General features: G+C 44.6%; 1 protein-coding gene and 1 long non-coding RNA gene across 3 annotated transcripts in view; one reads left to right on the plus strand and one right to left on the minus strand.

The window, feature by feature from the left end:
• The window catches only part of LOC139276394 (arginyl-tRNA--protein transferase 1-like), a 79,726-nt gene extending 72,875 nt beyond the window's left edge, over nt 1-6,851 (plus strand). Inside the window, exon 12 of the mRNA XM_070894327.1 lies at nt 1,507-6,851. Coding sequence (XP_070750428.1) covers nt 1,507-1,748 — 242 coding nt within the window. The 3' untranslated portion in view covers nt 1,749-6,851. The remainder of the gene's footprint in view (nt 1-1,506) is intronic.
• The window catches only part of LOC139276395 (uncharacterized), a 62,527-nt gene extending 53,765 nt beyond the window's left edge, over nt 1-8,762 (minus strand). Inside the window, exon 1 of one of the 2 annotated variants that reach the window (XR_011595925.1) lies at nt 8,689-8,762. This is a non-coding gene — a long non-coding RNA (uncharacterized lncRNA). The remainder of the gene's footprint in view (nt 1-8,688) is intronic. The other variant, XR_011595927.1, reaches the window with a different exon arrangement.
• Between the last annotated feature and the right edge of the window lie 6,124 nt (nt 8,763-14,886).

A 14,886-nucleotide genomic window follows, 5' to 3' on the forward strand; every position in this document is an offset into this window, starting at 1 on the left:
TCCAAGCTACTCACCACCATCAACACACATCGAGGCCTTTTCAAGTACAATCAATGCCCATTCGGATCAGGTCGGCAGCTGCCATATTCCAGCGCAACATGGAGAGTCTGCTCAAGTCCATCCCGGGGACGGTTGTATTTCAAGACGACATACTTATCACGGGCAGAGACACCGACTCTCACCTCCGTAATTTGGAGGAAGTACTAAAGCGGTTGGATCGGGTAGGCCTACGAGTCAAGAAATCCAAGTGCCTGTTTCTCGCACCTGTGGTTGAATTTTTGGGCAGCACCATGGGAGCACCTTCACCACACGGACTGCAGTGGTTCAAGAAGAAGGCTCACAACCACCTTCTTAATAAGGACAATTAGGGACGGGCAATAAATGCTGGACTTGCTAGTGACACCCACATCCCAAGAATGAATATTTTTTTTAATGTATTTTTCTTAATAGCAAGCTAGAGCCAGCCAGTTGGCTTTGATCTGGAATGTCCTTCAATGTGGACTCCAGTCAAACCCAGAAAGATTGGACAGAAGATTCTTTTCTCTGTTGGCTGCAAAGGTCGAAGTGAAATGAATTTGGGGCACTTGCCCTAGCAGCTAGTGGGCAAAGAAAAAGGACCTCAGTTGAATTTAGGAGCTAATTTATTGCCATTTCAAAAATGGAAGTTATGGACAGAAGATGTGGAGTGTCTTTTTGGTTCGAAACTCATTGTTGAGGTGATGGTGGTAGATCTCTTCATAGCAGGGAATCAACCTCATGTCTGAACTTGATAGGGTTACATTTCCTTGGGATTCTTCTGATCTCCTGCCCTAACTTGGGAGAAAACTCTAGAGAAAGCGCATTAACAGTGATTTACACCCTTACTCCAGGTTTCTGAGGTTCCTCTGATGGGGAGTCCGGAACAAGAGGGCAGAACTTTAAAATTAGAGCTCGGCCATTCAGAAATGATGTAAGGAAGCACTTCTTCACACAAAGGGTAGTGGGAATCTTGGAAAGAGCATGCGGCAAACCAGTCGCACCCACCCCTTCCCTCAACAACTATTTGTCCCACCTGTGACAGAGATTGTGGTTCCCATATTGGACTGTACAGTCACCTAAGAACTCATGTAAAGAGTGGAAGCAAGTCTTGCTCGATTCCGAGGGACTACCTAGGATGATGATGAGTGGGAATCTGAAACGCTCTCCATCAAAAGCTATTGAGGCTAGATCAATTGAAAAGTTCAAAACTGAGATGAATAGATTTTTGATAGGCAAGGGTGTTAAAGTGTTTGGAATCAAACGGAATTGATGGAGTTCAGATACCGATTAGCCTGACCTAATGGAATGGTGGAACAGGCTTGAGGGGCTGAATGGCCTACTCTATTCCTATGTTCCGAGGTCAAGGTGGGAGATCAGGAGAGCCCCTTTGGACATTTCACCACAAAGTATTTGCCTCAAGTGGAAAAATCTTCTATTCAGCTTCGCCGTCCGGCAAACTGACATAATTCATTTTCCTTTTTGTTTCAGCTGCCGATCCTGGTCTGTCTGGTGAAGGCCTTTGGTTCCTGCGGAACTTCCGGGAGGCTCTGAGCCCATCATCCTCCACCTCGGTTCAGACGGAGGAAGCCATGCTGGTGGTCTCGCAGGAGGACCTCGTGTCGGCCCGCTCCTCGTCCACCGCGGCCTGGTGGCGGCACTGCCCCTGCCTTGCCCGCTTGCTGCGTTGCTGCTGCTGTGCCAGCTGTTGCAGACAAGGGGGGGACAGCTGACCACTTGCACGGACCACCCAGCGTCCGATTTGTAAATCAGGTGCTTTTTATCCAAGGCTCGTGGGTTAGATGGTGGCGAGGGAGAGAGACGGGAAGCCGGTATTGCAGGTCTGGGAATGAGAGGGGAGAGAAAAGGGAAGAGGGAAGGCAGAGGAGACCTTCCAACAGACACTTTAACTTGCAGTGAAACCACAATGAACACTGAGAAAGCCCTCAAAAGCACAACATTGCACGAGTCCTATGTTTACTTGGCTCTTCACGGCCCCTTTATCTCTGTCCCTTTAGCCATGTCTCTCTGAAGCCCAAAGAATGTTATAACCCACAGTTATAATTGTACCAGAGTTTACAGGTGATGGGCAGTGAGGTGACAGGCCTTGAGCCCTTGATGGACCCTCTGAGAATAGCAGTAGTTCATTTCTGCAGCAAACTTTAAAAAAAATGTAAAGGGGTAAAATTTGACTCCGGCGACAGCCGGCACACCTCAATGGAAACAAAAATCAGACGAGGTGTGAAACAGGCAGCCGATTCACTATCACACATTTTACGCAGCAGCCAAGTCAAATTTCACCCCCGAGTGTTTCAAGGTTAGCCCAAGAACTGACCTGATAGAAAGGCGCTCAGTAATTTTCTACACTTCTGTCATTCCAATAATAAATGTGATTCTGTGACCAAATTTTCCAGTGACTCCAGCTAACAATAGCCCCAGTTTGCAAACCTTCTGGTGACATTCACAAAAGTATTTATTCGACATTTCTTGCCAAACAACGTCAACAGATAACGTGTTGCAGAAGGAATTGGGGCCGGTGAAATGCTCTGCCCTCAAACTGAATGTGACCGCGTCTGAATGGAATTCTGTGCAAAGCACGATAAATCTGATCACGTTCGGGTGATGATTTTCTAATCAGGGTTGAGGAATTCCATCTAATGGGAGTGAATGGGAATTGATTTTAGTCTATGGGATTCTGTCAAAGGGAATGGGACGAGTTTGGTACTTAGGGGTTTCCGTACGGTGGTGGTAAATTGGGAATAGTTATGGTGCATTGGGATGAAGTGCTCGGATTTTGATATGAGGCTGTATCCCAGTAGCATTGTTGAAATGATCACTTTGTATAAATCCCTGGACAAAGTAATGTGTGGATTCTAAAAGCTGCGGCACTAATGAAGTACAGCTGGCAGCGATATAATACATGCAGCTCACACTGCCTTTATCATAATTTCAATTACGCTTTTAAGGGAAGTGTCACTATAGTCACTATAAATATCAGCTCAGGTGCTCACCTGCACTATTGTAAACCCAAAGATGTGCCTGATGGGGAATGTGTTCGTAAACAGTACCACGTTGTGGCCATTAGTTGTCACTATTGCACACTTTATTTGCAGCTACACCTAGTGGCAGAAAGTCAATATGACGCCTGAATGTTTGTTTCCAAAGAAAGTTTTGATCAGAAGTTCCTGAGAATAAAACCTTACTTGTCAGACATCTCATCTCACCTCTTCCTTTACTGTGAGATTTTCTTAGCCCAGTCTTACCCATTTGGGAAGACGACACATTGACATTGAACCACCCAGCTGGGGTTGCCAACCCTCCAGGAATGCCCTAGAGTCTCTGGGAATTAAAGATTAATCCCCAGGACACTGCCACGAGAAACTCAGGGGCAAGATCATAGGAGCATTAAAAAGTAGTTTTTCTTTCAATTTTCAATGAACGCTTTTGTTTAGTTATAAAAAATATTGGTTATGAGGGAAAAAGTCTGTTTGATAGTCAAGAATCACCCAATCATAGAATGGTTACAACAAAGAAGGAGACCATTTGGCCCATCGAGCCCATGCCGTCTCTCTGCAAGAGCACTTCAGCTAGTCCCCCTTCCCCCGCCCTTTCCCCGTAGCCCTGCAGTTTTTTTTCCTTCAGGTACTTATCCAATTCCCTTTTGAAAGCCACGATTGAGTCTGCCTCCACCACCCTTTCAGGCAGTGCATTCCAGATCCTAACCACTGTGTAAAAAAGATTTTCCTCATGTCGCCTTTGGTTCTTTTGCCAATCACCTTAAGTCTGTGTCCTCTGGTACTCGACCCTTCCGCCAATGAGAACAGTTTCTCTCTATCTACTCTGTCCAGACCCCACATGATTTTGAATAACTCTATCAAATCTCCTCTCAACCTTCTCTGCTCTAAGGAGAACAACCCCAGCTTCTCCAGTTTATCCCCGTAACTGAAGTTCCTCATCCCTGCAATCAGTCTCGTAAATCTTCTCTGCACCCTCTCTAAGGCCCTCACATCCTTCCTAAAGTGCGGTGCCCAGAATCGGACTCAATACTCCAGTTGAGGCTGAATCAGTGTTTTATAAAGGTTCATCTTAACTTCCTTGCTTTTGTACTCTGTGCCTCTATTTATGAAGCCCAGGATCCCGTAAGCTTTTTTAAGCATTTTCTCAACCTTCCCTACCACCTTCAACGATTTGTGCACATATACCCCCAGGTCTCTCTGTTCATGCACCCCCTTTAGGATTTAGGAATGAAGAGTCTATTCACTTCAGATTGGCATAAGAATGCGGGGCACCGCGAGGATTGACAGGGGACCAATGGTGGCAGTGTGGGGGCGGGGTAGTTGGAAGTCAGAGGTCATGTGATTTGGCCACCCAAGTGCCCAGTTGGATTGCCATGTCTTCTTTCTATGTTGGTAGCGATTATGAGTAACTCAGTCTGTAGAACATTTATTTCCATAACTGGGTGTAATTATGAAACGGAAGCTTAATTATTTTTCTTTTGTTGAAGAACCTAGGCTCAGGGTGATGGGTAATGGCGTTGGATATCATCAAGGCTGGAAGGAGCAGGAGAAAATGCAAGATAAATCGATGAGCGGGGGCTCAGTGACACCAAGCATAGGTTTTATTGTAGGAGAAAGGAAAGTCCGAGGGGAGATATGGAGTTTCACATTTCATGAGGTGACGGGAAAGATTGAGTTAGAGACAGTGTGATGAGTCTGGATTTCAACACCGGGAGAAAGAATGTTACATTTCTGCATAACTTCGCAAGAAATGGAAAGTATTCCAAAAGGCTGAGTGAATGATCAGAGAGAACTCTAACCAGAGAAATGCTAAGCAGCAGATAACAAATACCAAGACTTAAAGGGAAAGAGGAAAGATTGATGTTTATAGGGGACTGCGAGTTTTTCTCTTAAATGTGGAATAACTGAGCAAAAAGCTTGTGAATTTGATGAGCTATTTTTCTGTGGCTGTCTCTGAGCTGTTGATGATGTTTCCTCTCAACCACCACACACTCTGTAAGGCCCAAGATTGATCTGTCGGGATGCACTGTCCAATTGTAGCCCTTGACTATGTTTTTTCTGACTTTTGACCAGCTGGCTTCAAAAAAAACCTCTGAAAAGTTACAACAACAAGGTAATCCATTACTATTGATGTAACAGCTGAATATCGTCACTTGCTCCAGCTCGGGGGGTGTGGTGTGGTGTAGCTCCTTTGTCCTCAAACAGTGCCAAACTCCCCCTTCAGACTTGCTTTCTATAATAAGGTGGGTTACCATGGTTACTGCAACAAAGACACTGTAAGTCTTAAAATTCCTCTGGGCTGTGGGTGGGCCTGGTCAGCTTTGAGTTTAGAATTTCTCCCATCGAGTTACTGCAGTGTTCCGAAGTCTCCTTTTAACGCCTTCAGACCCCGGCATGGCCGCTGTGGGCATTGCGCTCCCAGTGCAGAGGTGGCAGCTCATTCGAAAAGGCTACTGTTCTTGGCCTGGAGCTGGGAGAGGGGGAGGAATATCGGCCACAGTTCCGGCTCCTGACTGCCCTTCGCTTGCATATGTACACGAGTAGCTCGGGTGAAGACAGATTTACCCCAGTTAAGGATGTCAGCCCACAATTACTGATCAGGATGCTAGCACATGCTCTGTTTGCTATTTTAGCTCACCTGCTTATTTCAAATGGACGAAAGAATGTCAAATGAAGATAACAATAACTTGCATTTATATTTTTGTATATTCATTCACGGGATGTGGGCGTCGCTGGCAAGGCCGGCACTTATTGCCCATCCCTAATTACCCTTGAGAAAGAGGTTATAAGCCGCCATTTCAGAGGGCAGCTAAGAGTCAACCACATTGCTGTGGGTCTGGAGCCAGACCAGGTAAGGGCGGCAGATTTTCTTCCCTGAAGCACATTAGTGAACCAGATGGGTTTTTACGACTATCCAGTAGTTTCATGGTCAACATTACTGATACTAGCTTTTTATTCCAGATTTATTTAATTACCAGTAAATGAATTTAAATTCCCCAACTGCAATGGTGGGATTTGAACTCATGTCTCCAGATCAAGACTGGATTACAAGTCCAGTGACATAACCACTATGTTACCGTACCCCACACAGCACCTTTAATATAGTAAAATGACCCAAGGTGCTTCACAGGAGCATAATCAGACAAAAATTGACAATGAACCAAAGAAGCAGATATTAGAACAGGGGAGCAAAACCTTGGTCAAATAGGTAGAGGTTTTAATGAGTGTCTTAAAGGAGGGGAGAGAAATAGAGAGGCGGAGAGGTTTAGGAGTTACTATTCTTTAGCTAATGACACAAATGGTAATTCTGGGCTGCAGTCCCTAAGCCCAAACTTTGGAATTGAGTTCTTCAGCTGCACATAATGTGATGAGGTCCATTTACATCCCAGTTGCTCAATTCAGACTCCGCAATCCACGGGCCCGAATATCTTCCCCTGCCTTTGGGTGATTTTTGACCAAAATATCAGCTTCTTAAAGGCACATCTTCCTCGTGAGGAAAATGATACAAAGTAATAACCCAAATGTGTTGTGAACAGCTTCACTCCTGAGTCCCAAGGACATTGTCCCAACACTCGTGAATGGGGGAAATCATTTTTTTTCGTAATTAAACTTGATAGGAAATACCCCTTAAAGGGGTAAGCACAAATCTCCTGCACTTGCTCATTCCTGATGGAGCTGGAGATCCATTGTCGCCTGGATACAGTGCCTTTAGGATACTCTCTGCAATGTTTTACTGTCTAATGATTCAGACTCTCGCAATACATTCTTTTCTAAATGTTAATATTTTAACCTTGTGTAAAATAGCTGAATAAAATTGAAAGTGCTTATATTTTACAATGGCTTTATCGGTCGCATCATTAATGTTGGGGAATTCCAGCCTTCAGGGGCCTGGAGCAATCCACCCACTTCCAGCATCACAGAAAGACGTTAATTTATATAGCGCCTTTCACGACCTCAAGATATCGCAAAGGGCTTTACACCAAGTGCAATATCTTTGCAGAGTAGGCACTGTTGTAATGTAGTAAACACAGCAGCTAATTTGCACACAGCAAACTCCCACAAACAAACAGCAGCATGATAATAACCACTTAATCTGTTTTAGTGATGTGGGCTGAGGGCTAAATACTGACCATGAGGAGTCTGCTCTTGCTCAAATAGTACCACGGGATCTTTTACATCCACCTGAGAGAGCAGATGGGGCCTCGGTTTAACGTCTCATCCCAAAGATTGGCACCTCCCACAATGCAGCACTCCCTCAGCTCTGTACTGGAGTGTCAGCCTAGACTATGTGCTCAAGTCTCTGGAGTGGAACTTGAACCCACAACCTTCTGACACAAAGGCAAGAGTGCCACCCACTGAGCCATGCCTGAAACTTCGAAGACTCTGCGATCAATATGTCTGCTTAAATACAGGAGTTCTATTAATTCCTTGCTGTACAAAATGCAAATACATGGGTATTATTTGATGCAGTATATTACTGCAGTGCTTTAAATCCTCTGAGGAAGTTCCATAGAAGAGGAGCTAGTGCCAGAAGACAGCAGACAGCTAATGTTCCTATATACAAAAAGAGGCTTAATGTCAGTGATAGGAAAGATACTGGAATCTATATTAAAGGAAGTGATAGAAGAGCATCTAGAGATAGAAAATATAACAAACAATATTCAGCAGGGATTCCAAAAGGCTAAGTTATGCTTGACTAACCTGATATAATTCTTTGAATAGTTGATGGAAAGAGTAGACAAGGGTACTGTGGTAGATGTCATATACTTGGATTTTCAAAAGACCTTCAGTAAGTCACCACATGGGAGGCTCATAACAAAAGTTAGCGCATGTGGAGTCAGGGTACAAATAGCTGAATGGATAGCAAATTGGCTAAAAAATTGAAAGCGAGTCGGGGTAAAGGGTATTTATTCAGGGTGGAGGAAGGTAGAAAGTGATGTTGCACAAGGATCAGTGCTTTTATTCATTGTTTACATTGATGATTTGGACTTGGGGACTAAGTAACTCAATAGCAAAATTTGCAGCTGATGCCAAACTGGGTGGAATAGCTAACACTGAGGAAGAATGCAGCATAATACAAGAAGGCATTACAAAACTTGCAGACTGGGCAGTGAAGTGACAAATTAACTTTAACATCGATAAATGTGAGAAATAGAAACATCGCCTGCACCTTAGAAAATGTGAAAGTGAATGGGGTACAAGAGCAAAGGGATCTCTGGATATAGAACAAATCATTAAAAGCAGCATCGCAGGTTAGCAAAGCAATTAAAAATGCTAACAAAGTACTGGGATTTATTTCATGGGGTACAGCATTGAAAAGCAGTGAAGTTATGTTTAACTTGTATAGGACCCTGGTCAGGCCGGGTGTGGAGTAATGTGCACAGTTCTGTGCTATACAATAAAAAGGACAGAGAAGTACTGGCTAAAGTGCAAAAAGATTGACAAGGTTGGTGCCAGAGCTGAGAGATTACAGCTATTGGGAACGATTGGTTAGGTTGGGGCTTAGAAAAAAGAAGACTTAAAGGAGATCTGATGGAGGTCTTTACAATTCTGAATGGGTTGGACAGGGTAAATGTGAAGAGAATGGCCCAGAAATTCCTCTCGAGGACTTCCCGCAGGCAAAGCACTGTAGAATAAAAATAAAATGCGCACTTACCTGAAGCTGCTGCGCCCGCTTGAGATCCCGGTCCGGAGGCCGCTCGTGACTGCGCGTCGCAGCGCGTTCACGTTGAGACGTCTGCAGGAGTCACGTGGGCCTGGACACCCAATCACAGGTAAGTATTTTCTCATTCATAGTAATAGAAGATTCGTAAGTTATGAATCTCCTATTACTATGAATGAGAAAAACCCAAAACGCACAAACACTACATAAAACATTAAAAAAAACACCTCACATAATGCACGAATAGAAATTAAAGTTGTTATAAAAGTTTTTTAAAGAAAAAAAATGTGCCGATTTTTTTTAAAGTTAGGGTTTAAAATAACATTACCTGAGTGGGCAGGGTTTTATATAAATATGTTTTTTTTAATTATTTTTAAATCATGTTTTTGATATGCTTTTAAACTCTTATGCCTGTAAATGTAGGCTATGCGCCTGCTTCTATCAGGCGCAAGAGTTTTGAGAACATTTGTGGGGCAAGATATGGGTAAATACAGCAATCTTGCCCTTGCAAATGTCCTCACTCCCGATCTGCGGAGGTTTTGTCCAGCTCCAGCTTGACAGATCGGAAAAGCCGGTTTTCAGTGCATGCGCATTGTGCACTGAAAACCGGCTATTCCGATGCCTTCCAAGGTCCGTAGAAACTCCGTACGGACCCAGGACGTCGGAATTTCCACGACAATGTTTCCACTTATGGGAGAATTCAAAACTAGGGACGATAAATACAAGATAGTTACTAATAAATCCAATAGGGAAATTAGGAGAAAAGTCTTTAGCCATAGAGTGGTTTGAATGTGGAACTCGCTACCTCAGGAGGTGGTTGAGGCAAATAGCTTACTTGAGTGCATGTGAGAAAAAGGGAATAGAAAGATATGCTGAAAGGCTGAGATGAGGTAGATAGAATAGGAAGAGGCTCAGTGTGGCAGCACAGACTGGTTGGGCCGAATGGCCTGTTTCTGTGCTGTATATTCGATTCAATGCTATGTAAATTCCATATTGTCCCAGTCTCTCCGTTTCAACTTGACTATTGGTGACAGGTTGAACAGAGGCGATGCACCAATTTACAAAATCGGGAAGTTTTTACCGTGGCTGGAGTGGGACTTAAACCTACAACCTTCTGACCCAACATTCAAGCAGTGTTGAAGACATGGGCCATGGTGGTGGAGGATGGACCAATTCTGCCCCAGGAAAAAAATACAATATGTATTTTTAGATCTCTTATGTATTCAATCGCACCAAGTTTCCCGAGGAATATCTTTCTTGACTGAAACATAGAAACATAGAAAATAGGTGCAGGAGTAGGCCATTCGGCCCTTCTAGCCTGCACCGCCATTCAATGAGTTCATGGCTGAACATGCAACTTCAGTACCCTATTCCTGCTTTCTCGCCATACCCCTTGATCCCCCTAGTAGTAAGGACTTCATCCAACTCCTTTTTGAATATATTTAGTGAATTGGCCTCAACAACTTTCTGTGGTAGAGAATTCCACAGGTTCACCACTCTCTGGGTGAAGAAGTTTCTCCTCATCTTGGTCCCAAATGGCTTACCCCTTATCCTTAGACTGTGACCCCTGGTTCTGGACTTTCCCAACATTGGGAATATTCTTCCTGCATCTAACCTATCTAAACCCGTCAGAATTTTAAACGTTTCTATGAGGTCCCCTCTCATTCTTCTGAACTCCAGTGAATACAAGCTCAGTTGATCCAGTCTTTCTTGATAGGTCAGTCCTGCCATCCCGGGAATCAGTCTGGTGAACCTTCGCTGCACTCCCTCAATAGCAAGAATGTCCTTCCTCAAGTTAGGAGACCAAAACTGTACACAATACTCCAGGTGTGGCCTCACTAAGGCCCTGTACAACTGTAATAACACCTCCCTGCCCCTGTACTCTAATCCCCTCGCTATGAAGGCCAACATGCCATTTACTTTCTTAACTGCCTGCTGTACCTGCATGCCAACCTTCAATGACTGATGTACCATGACACCCAGGTCTCGTTGCATCTCCCCTTTTCCTAATCTGTCACCATTCAGATAATAGTCTGTCTCTCTGTTTTTACCACCAAAGTGGATAACCTCACATTTATCCACATTATACTTCATCTGCCATGCATTTGCCCACTCACCTAACCTATCCAAGTCAGTCTGCAGCCTCATAGCATCCTCCTCGCAGCTCACACTGCCACCCAACTTAGTGTCATCCGCAAATTTGGAGATACTACATTTAATCCCCTCGTCCAAATCATTAATGTACAGTGTAAACAACTGGGGCCCCAGCACAGAACCTTACGGTACCCCACTAGTCACCGCCTGCCATTCTGAAAAGTACCCATTTACTCATACTCTTTGCTTCCTGTCTGACACCCAGTTCTCAATCCATGTCAGCAATCCCATGTACTTTAACTTTGCACATTAATCTCTTGTGTGGGAACTTGTCGAAAGCCTTCTGAAAGTCCAAATATACCACATCAACTGGTTCTCCCTTGTCCACTCTACTGGAAACATCCTCAAAAAATTCCAGAAGATTTGTCAAGCATGATTTCCCTTTCACAAATCCATGCTGACTTGGACCTATCATGTCACCTCTTTCCAAATGCACTGCTATGACATCTTTAATAATTGATTCCATCATTTTACCCACTACTGAGGTCAGGCTGACCGGTCTATAATTCCCTGTTCTCTCCCTCCTTTTTTAAAAAGTGGGGTTACATTGGCTACCCTCCACTCGATAGGAACTGATCCAGAGTCAATGGAATGTTGGAAAATGACTGTCAATGCATCCGCTATTTCCAAGGCCACCTCCTTAAGTACTCTGGGATGCAGTCCATCAGGCCCTGGGGATTTATCGGCCTTCAATCCCATCAATTTCCCCAACACAATTTCCCAACTAATAAGGATTTCCCTCAGTTCCTCCTCCTTACTAGACCCTCTGACCCCTTTTATATCCGGAAGGTTGTTTGTGTCCTGCTTAGTGAATACCGAACCAAAGTACTTGTTCAATTGGTCTGCCATTTCTTTGTTCCCTGTTATGACTTCCCCTGATTCTGACTGTAGGGGACCTACGTTTGTCTTTACTAACCTTTTTCTCTTTACATAGCTATAGAAACTTTTGCAATCCGTCTTAATGTTCCCTGCAAGCTTCTTCTCGTACTCCATTTTCCCTGCCCTAATCAAACCCTTTGTCCTCCTCTGCTGAGTTCTAAATTTCTCCCAGTCCCCGGGTTCGCTGCTATTTCTAGCCAATTTGTATGCCACTTCCTTGGCTTTAATACTATCCCTGATTTCCCTTGATAGCCACGGTTGAGCCACCTTCCCCTTTTTATTTTTACGCCAGACAGGAATGTACAATTGTTGTAGTTCATCCATGCATCTCTAAATGTCTGCCATTGCCCATCCACAGTCAATCCCTTAAGTATCATTCGCCAATCCTAGCCAATTCACGCCTCATACCTTCAAAGTTACCCTTCTTTAAGTTCTGGACCAGGGTCTCTGAATTAACTGTTTCATTCTACATCCTCATGCAGAATTCCACCATATTATGGTCACTCTTCCCCAAGGGACCTCGCACAACAAGATTGCTAATTAATCCTCTCTCATTACACAACACCCAGTCTAAGATGGCCTCCGCCCTAGTTGGTTCCTCGACATATTGGTCTAGAAAACCATCCCTTATGCACTCCAGGAAATCCTCCTCCACCGTATTGCTTCCAGTTTGGTTAGCCCAATCTATGTGCATATTAAAGTCACACATTATAACTGCTGCACCTTTATTGCACGCACCCCTAATTTCATGTTTGATGCCCTCCCCAACATCACTGCTATTGTTTGGAGGTCTGTACACAACTCCCACTAACGTTTTTTGCCCTTTGGTGTTCTGCAGCTCTACCCATATAGATTCCACATCATCCAAGCTAATGTCCTTCCTAACTATTGCATTAACCTCCTCCTTAACCAGCAATGCTACCCCACCTCCTTTTCCTTTTATTCTATCCTTCCTGAATGTTGAATACCCCTGGATGTTGAGTTCACAGCCCTGATCATCCTGGAGCCACGTCTCTGTAATCCCAATCACATCATATTTGTTAACATCTATTTGCACAGTTAATTCATCCACCTTATTACGGATACTCCTTGCATTAAGACACAAAGCCTTCAGGCTTGTTTTTTTAACACCCTTTGTCCTTTTAGAATTTTGCTGTACAGTGGCCCTTTTTGTTCTTTGCCTTGGGTTTCTCTGCCCTCCACTTTTCCTCATCTCCTTTCTGTCTTTTGCTTTTGTCTCCTTTTTGTTTCCCTCTGTCTCCCTGCATTGGTTCCCATCCCCCTGCCATATTAGTTTAATCCTCCCCAACAGCACTAGCAAACACTCCCCCTCGGACATTGGTTCCGGTCCTGCCCAGGTGCAGACCGTCCGGTTTGTACTGGTCCCACCTCCCCCAGAACCGGTTCCAATGCCCCAGGAATTTGAATCCCTCCCTGCTGCACCACTGCTCAAGCCATGTATTCATCTGCGCTATCCTGCGATTCCTACTCTGACTAGCACGTGGCACTGGTAGCAATCCTGAGATTACTACTTTTGAGGTCCTACTTTTTAATTTAGCTCCTAGCTCCTTAGATTCGTTTCGTAGGACCTCATCTCTTTTTTTACTTATGTTGTTGGTATCAATGTGCACCACGACAACTGGCTGTTCTCCCTCCCTTTTTAGAATGTCCTGCACCCGCTCCGAGACATCCTTGACTCTTGCACCAGAGAGGCAACATACCATCCTGGAGTATCGGTTGCGGCCGCAGAAACGCCTATCTATTCCCCTTCCAATTGAATCCCCTATCACTATCGCTCTCCCACTCTTTTTCTTGCCCTCCTGTGCAACAGAGCCAGCCACGGTGCCATGAACTTGGCTGCTGCTGCCCTCCCCTGATGACTCATCCCCCTCAACAGTACTCAAAGCAGTGTATCTGTTTTACAGGGGGATGACCACAGGGGACCCCTGCACAACCTTCCTTGCACTGTTCTTCCTGCTGGTCTTCCATTCCCTAGCTGGCTGTGGACCCTTCTCCTGCGGTAAGACCAACTCGCTACACGTGCTACTCACGTCATTCTCAGCATCGTGGATACTCCAGAGTGAATCCACCCTCAGCTCCAATTCCGCAACGCGGTCCATCAGGAAGTGTCCCTGAGTTCCCACATTGTAAAGGAGGAGCATATCACGTGACCCAGCTCTCCTGACATGACTGAACCCTTAGATACACTTAAATTGGCAACAACAATGTTAAAAGTTACTGACTGATATAAAAAAGAAAACTACTCACCAATCACCAGCCAATCACTTACCCCCTTGGCTGTGACGTCACCTTTTGATTTCTTTCTACTTCTTTTTTGCTTTCTCTCCCAGCTGGAGCTGTACAAGCCCCGCCTCTCTCCCCGGACTGCCCGACTGCTGAGCCTTTATATGCCGCTGCCTCTCGGCGACTCCCGCCTCTCTCCCCGGACTGCCCGACTGCTGAGCCTTTATAGGCCACTGCCTCTCGCCGACTCCCGCCTCTCTCGACGCTCCCTGGACTGCCCGACTGATGAAAATTAAAATCAGTTGTATTGTATAGCAGTGGCACTACACAGTTCCTAGAAATGTAATCAACTGTAAATAATCTGAGATTAGAGAAACCACACCCACAGTGAAGGTTCAAAGAACATTATTAGACTGAAAATAACTTGTGAATTTGTATAACTTTAATACAAGCATATTAATCAACAATTTTTGGCAAAGGGGTGTAAAATGTTTACTTTGAGATGTTATGTAATGAGATTATAAAAATCAAAAATGTTCTAAGCCTTATTTGTGACACTGGTTGTCATGTTATTTTGGTGTTTTTCACAGTGTAGAGCAGGGGCACCGAGCATGAGGGCATTGAGACCTGGTAATCTGGCCAATGGGGCCCAGGTAACTCTGGCCTATTTCCTGGTCGATTCTCTTTGAATTTCATGGGTCTGGAGGTTTTTAAAGGCTGTTCTTTGTGTCACTGCCTCACCCTAAGTCAGATAACCAAGACCTCTTGATATCAGCCACTTGAGATATCGGAAAACTTATAGTGTCATAGAATCATAGAATGGTTACAGCACGGAAGGAGGCCATTTGGCCCGTCGAGCCCGTGCCGGCTCTCTGCAAGAGCACTTCAGCCAGTCCCACTCTCCCGGCCTTTTCC

Source organism: Pristiophorus japonicus, chromosome 11 (genome assembly GCF_044704955.1).
Source record: "Pristiophorus japonicus isolate sPriJap1 chromosome 11, sPriJap1.hap1, whole genome shotgun sequence".
Classification (NCBI taxonomy): Eukaryota; Metazoa; Chordata; class Chondrichthyes; family Pristiophoridae; genus Pristiophorus; species Pristiophorus japonicus.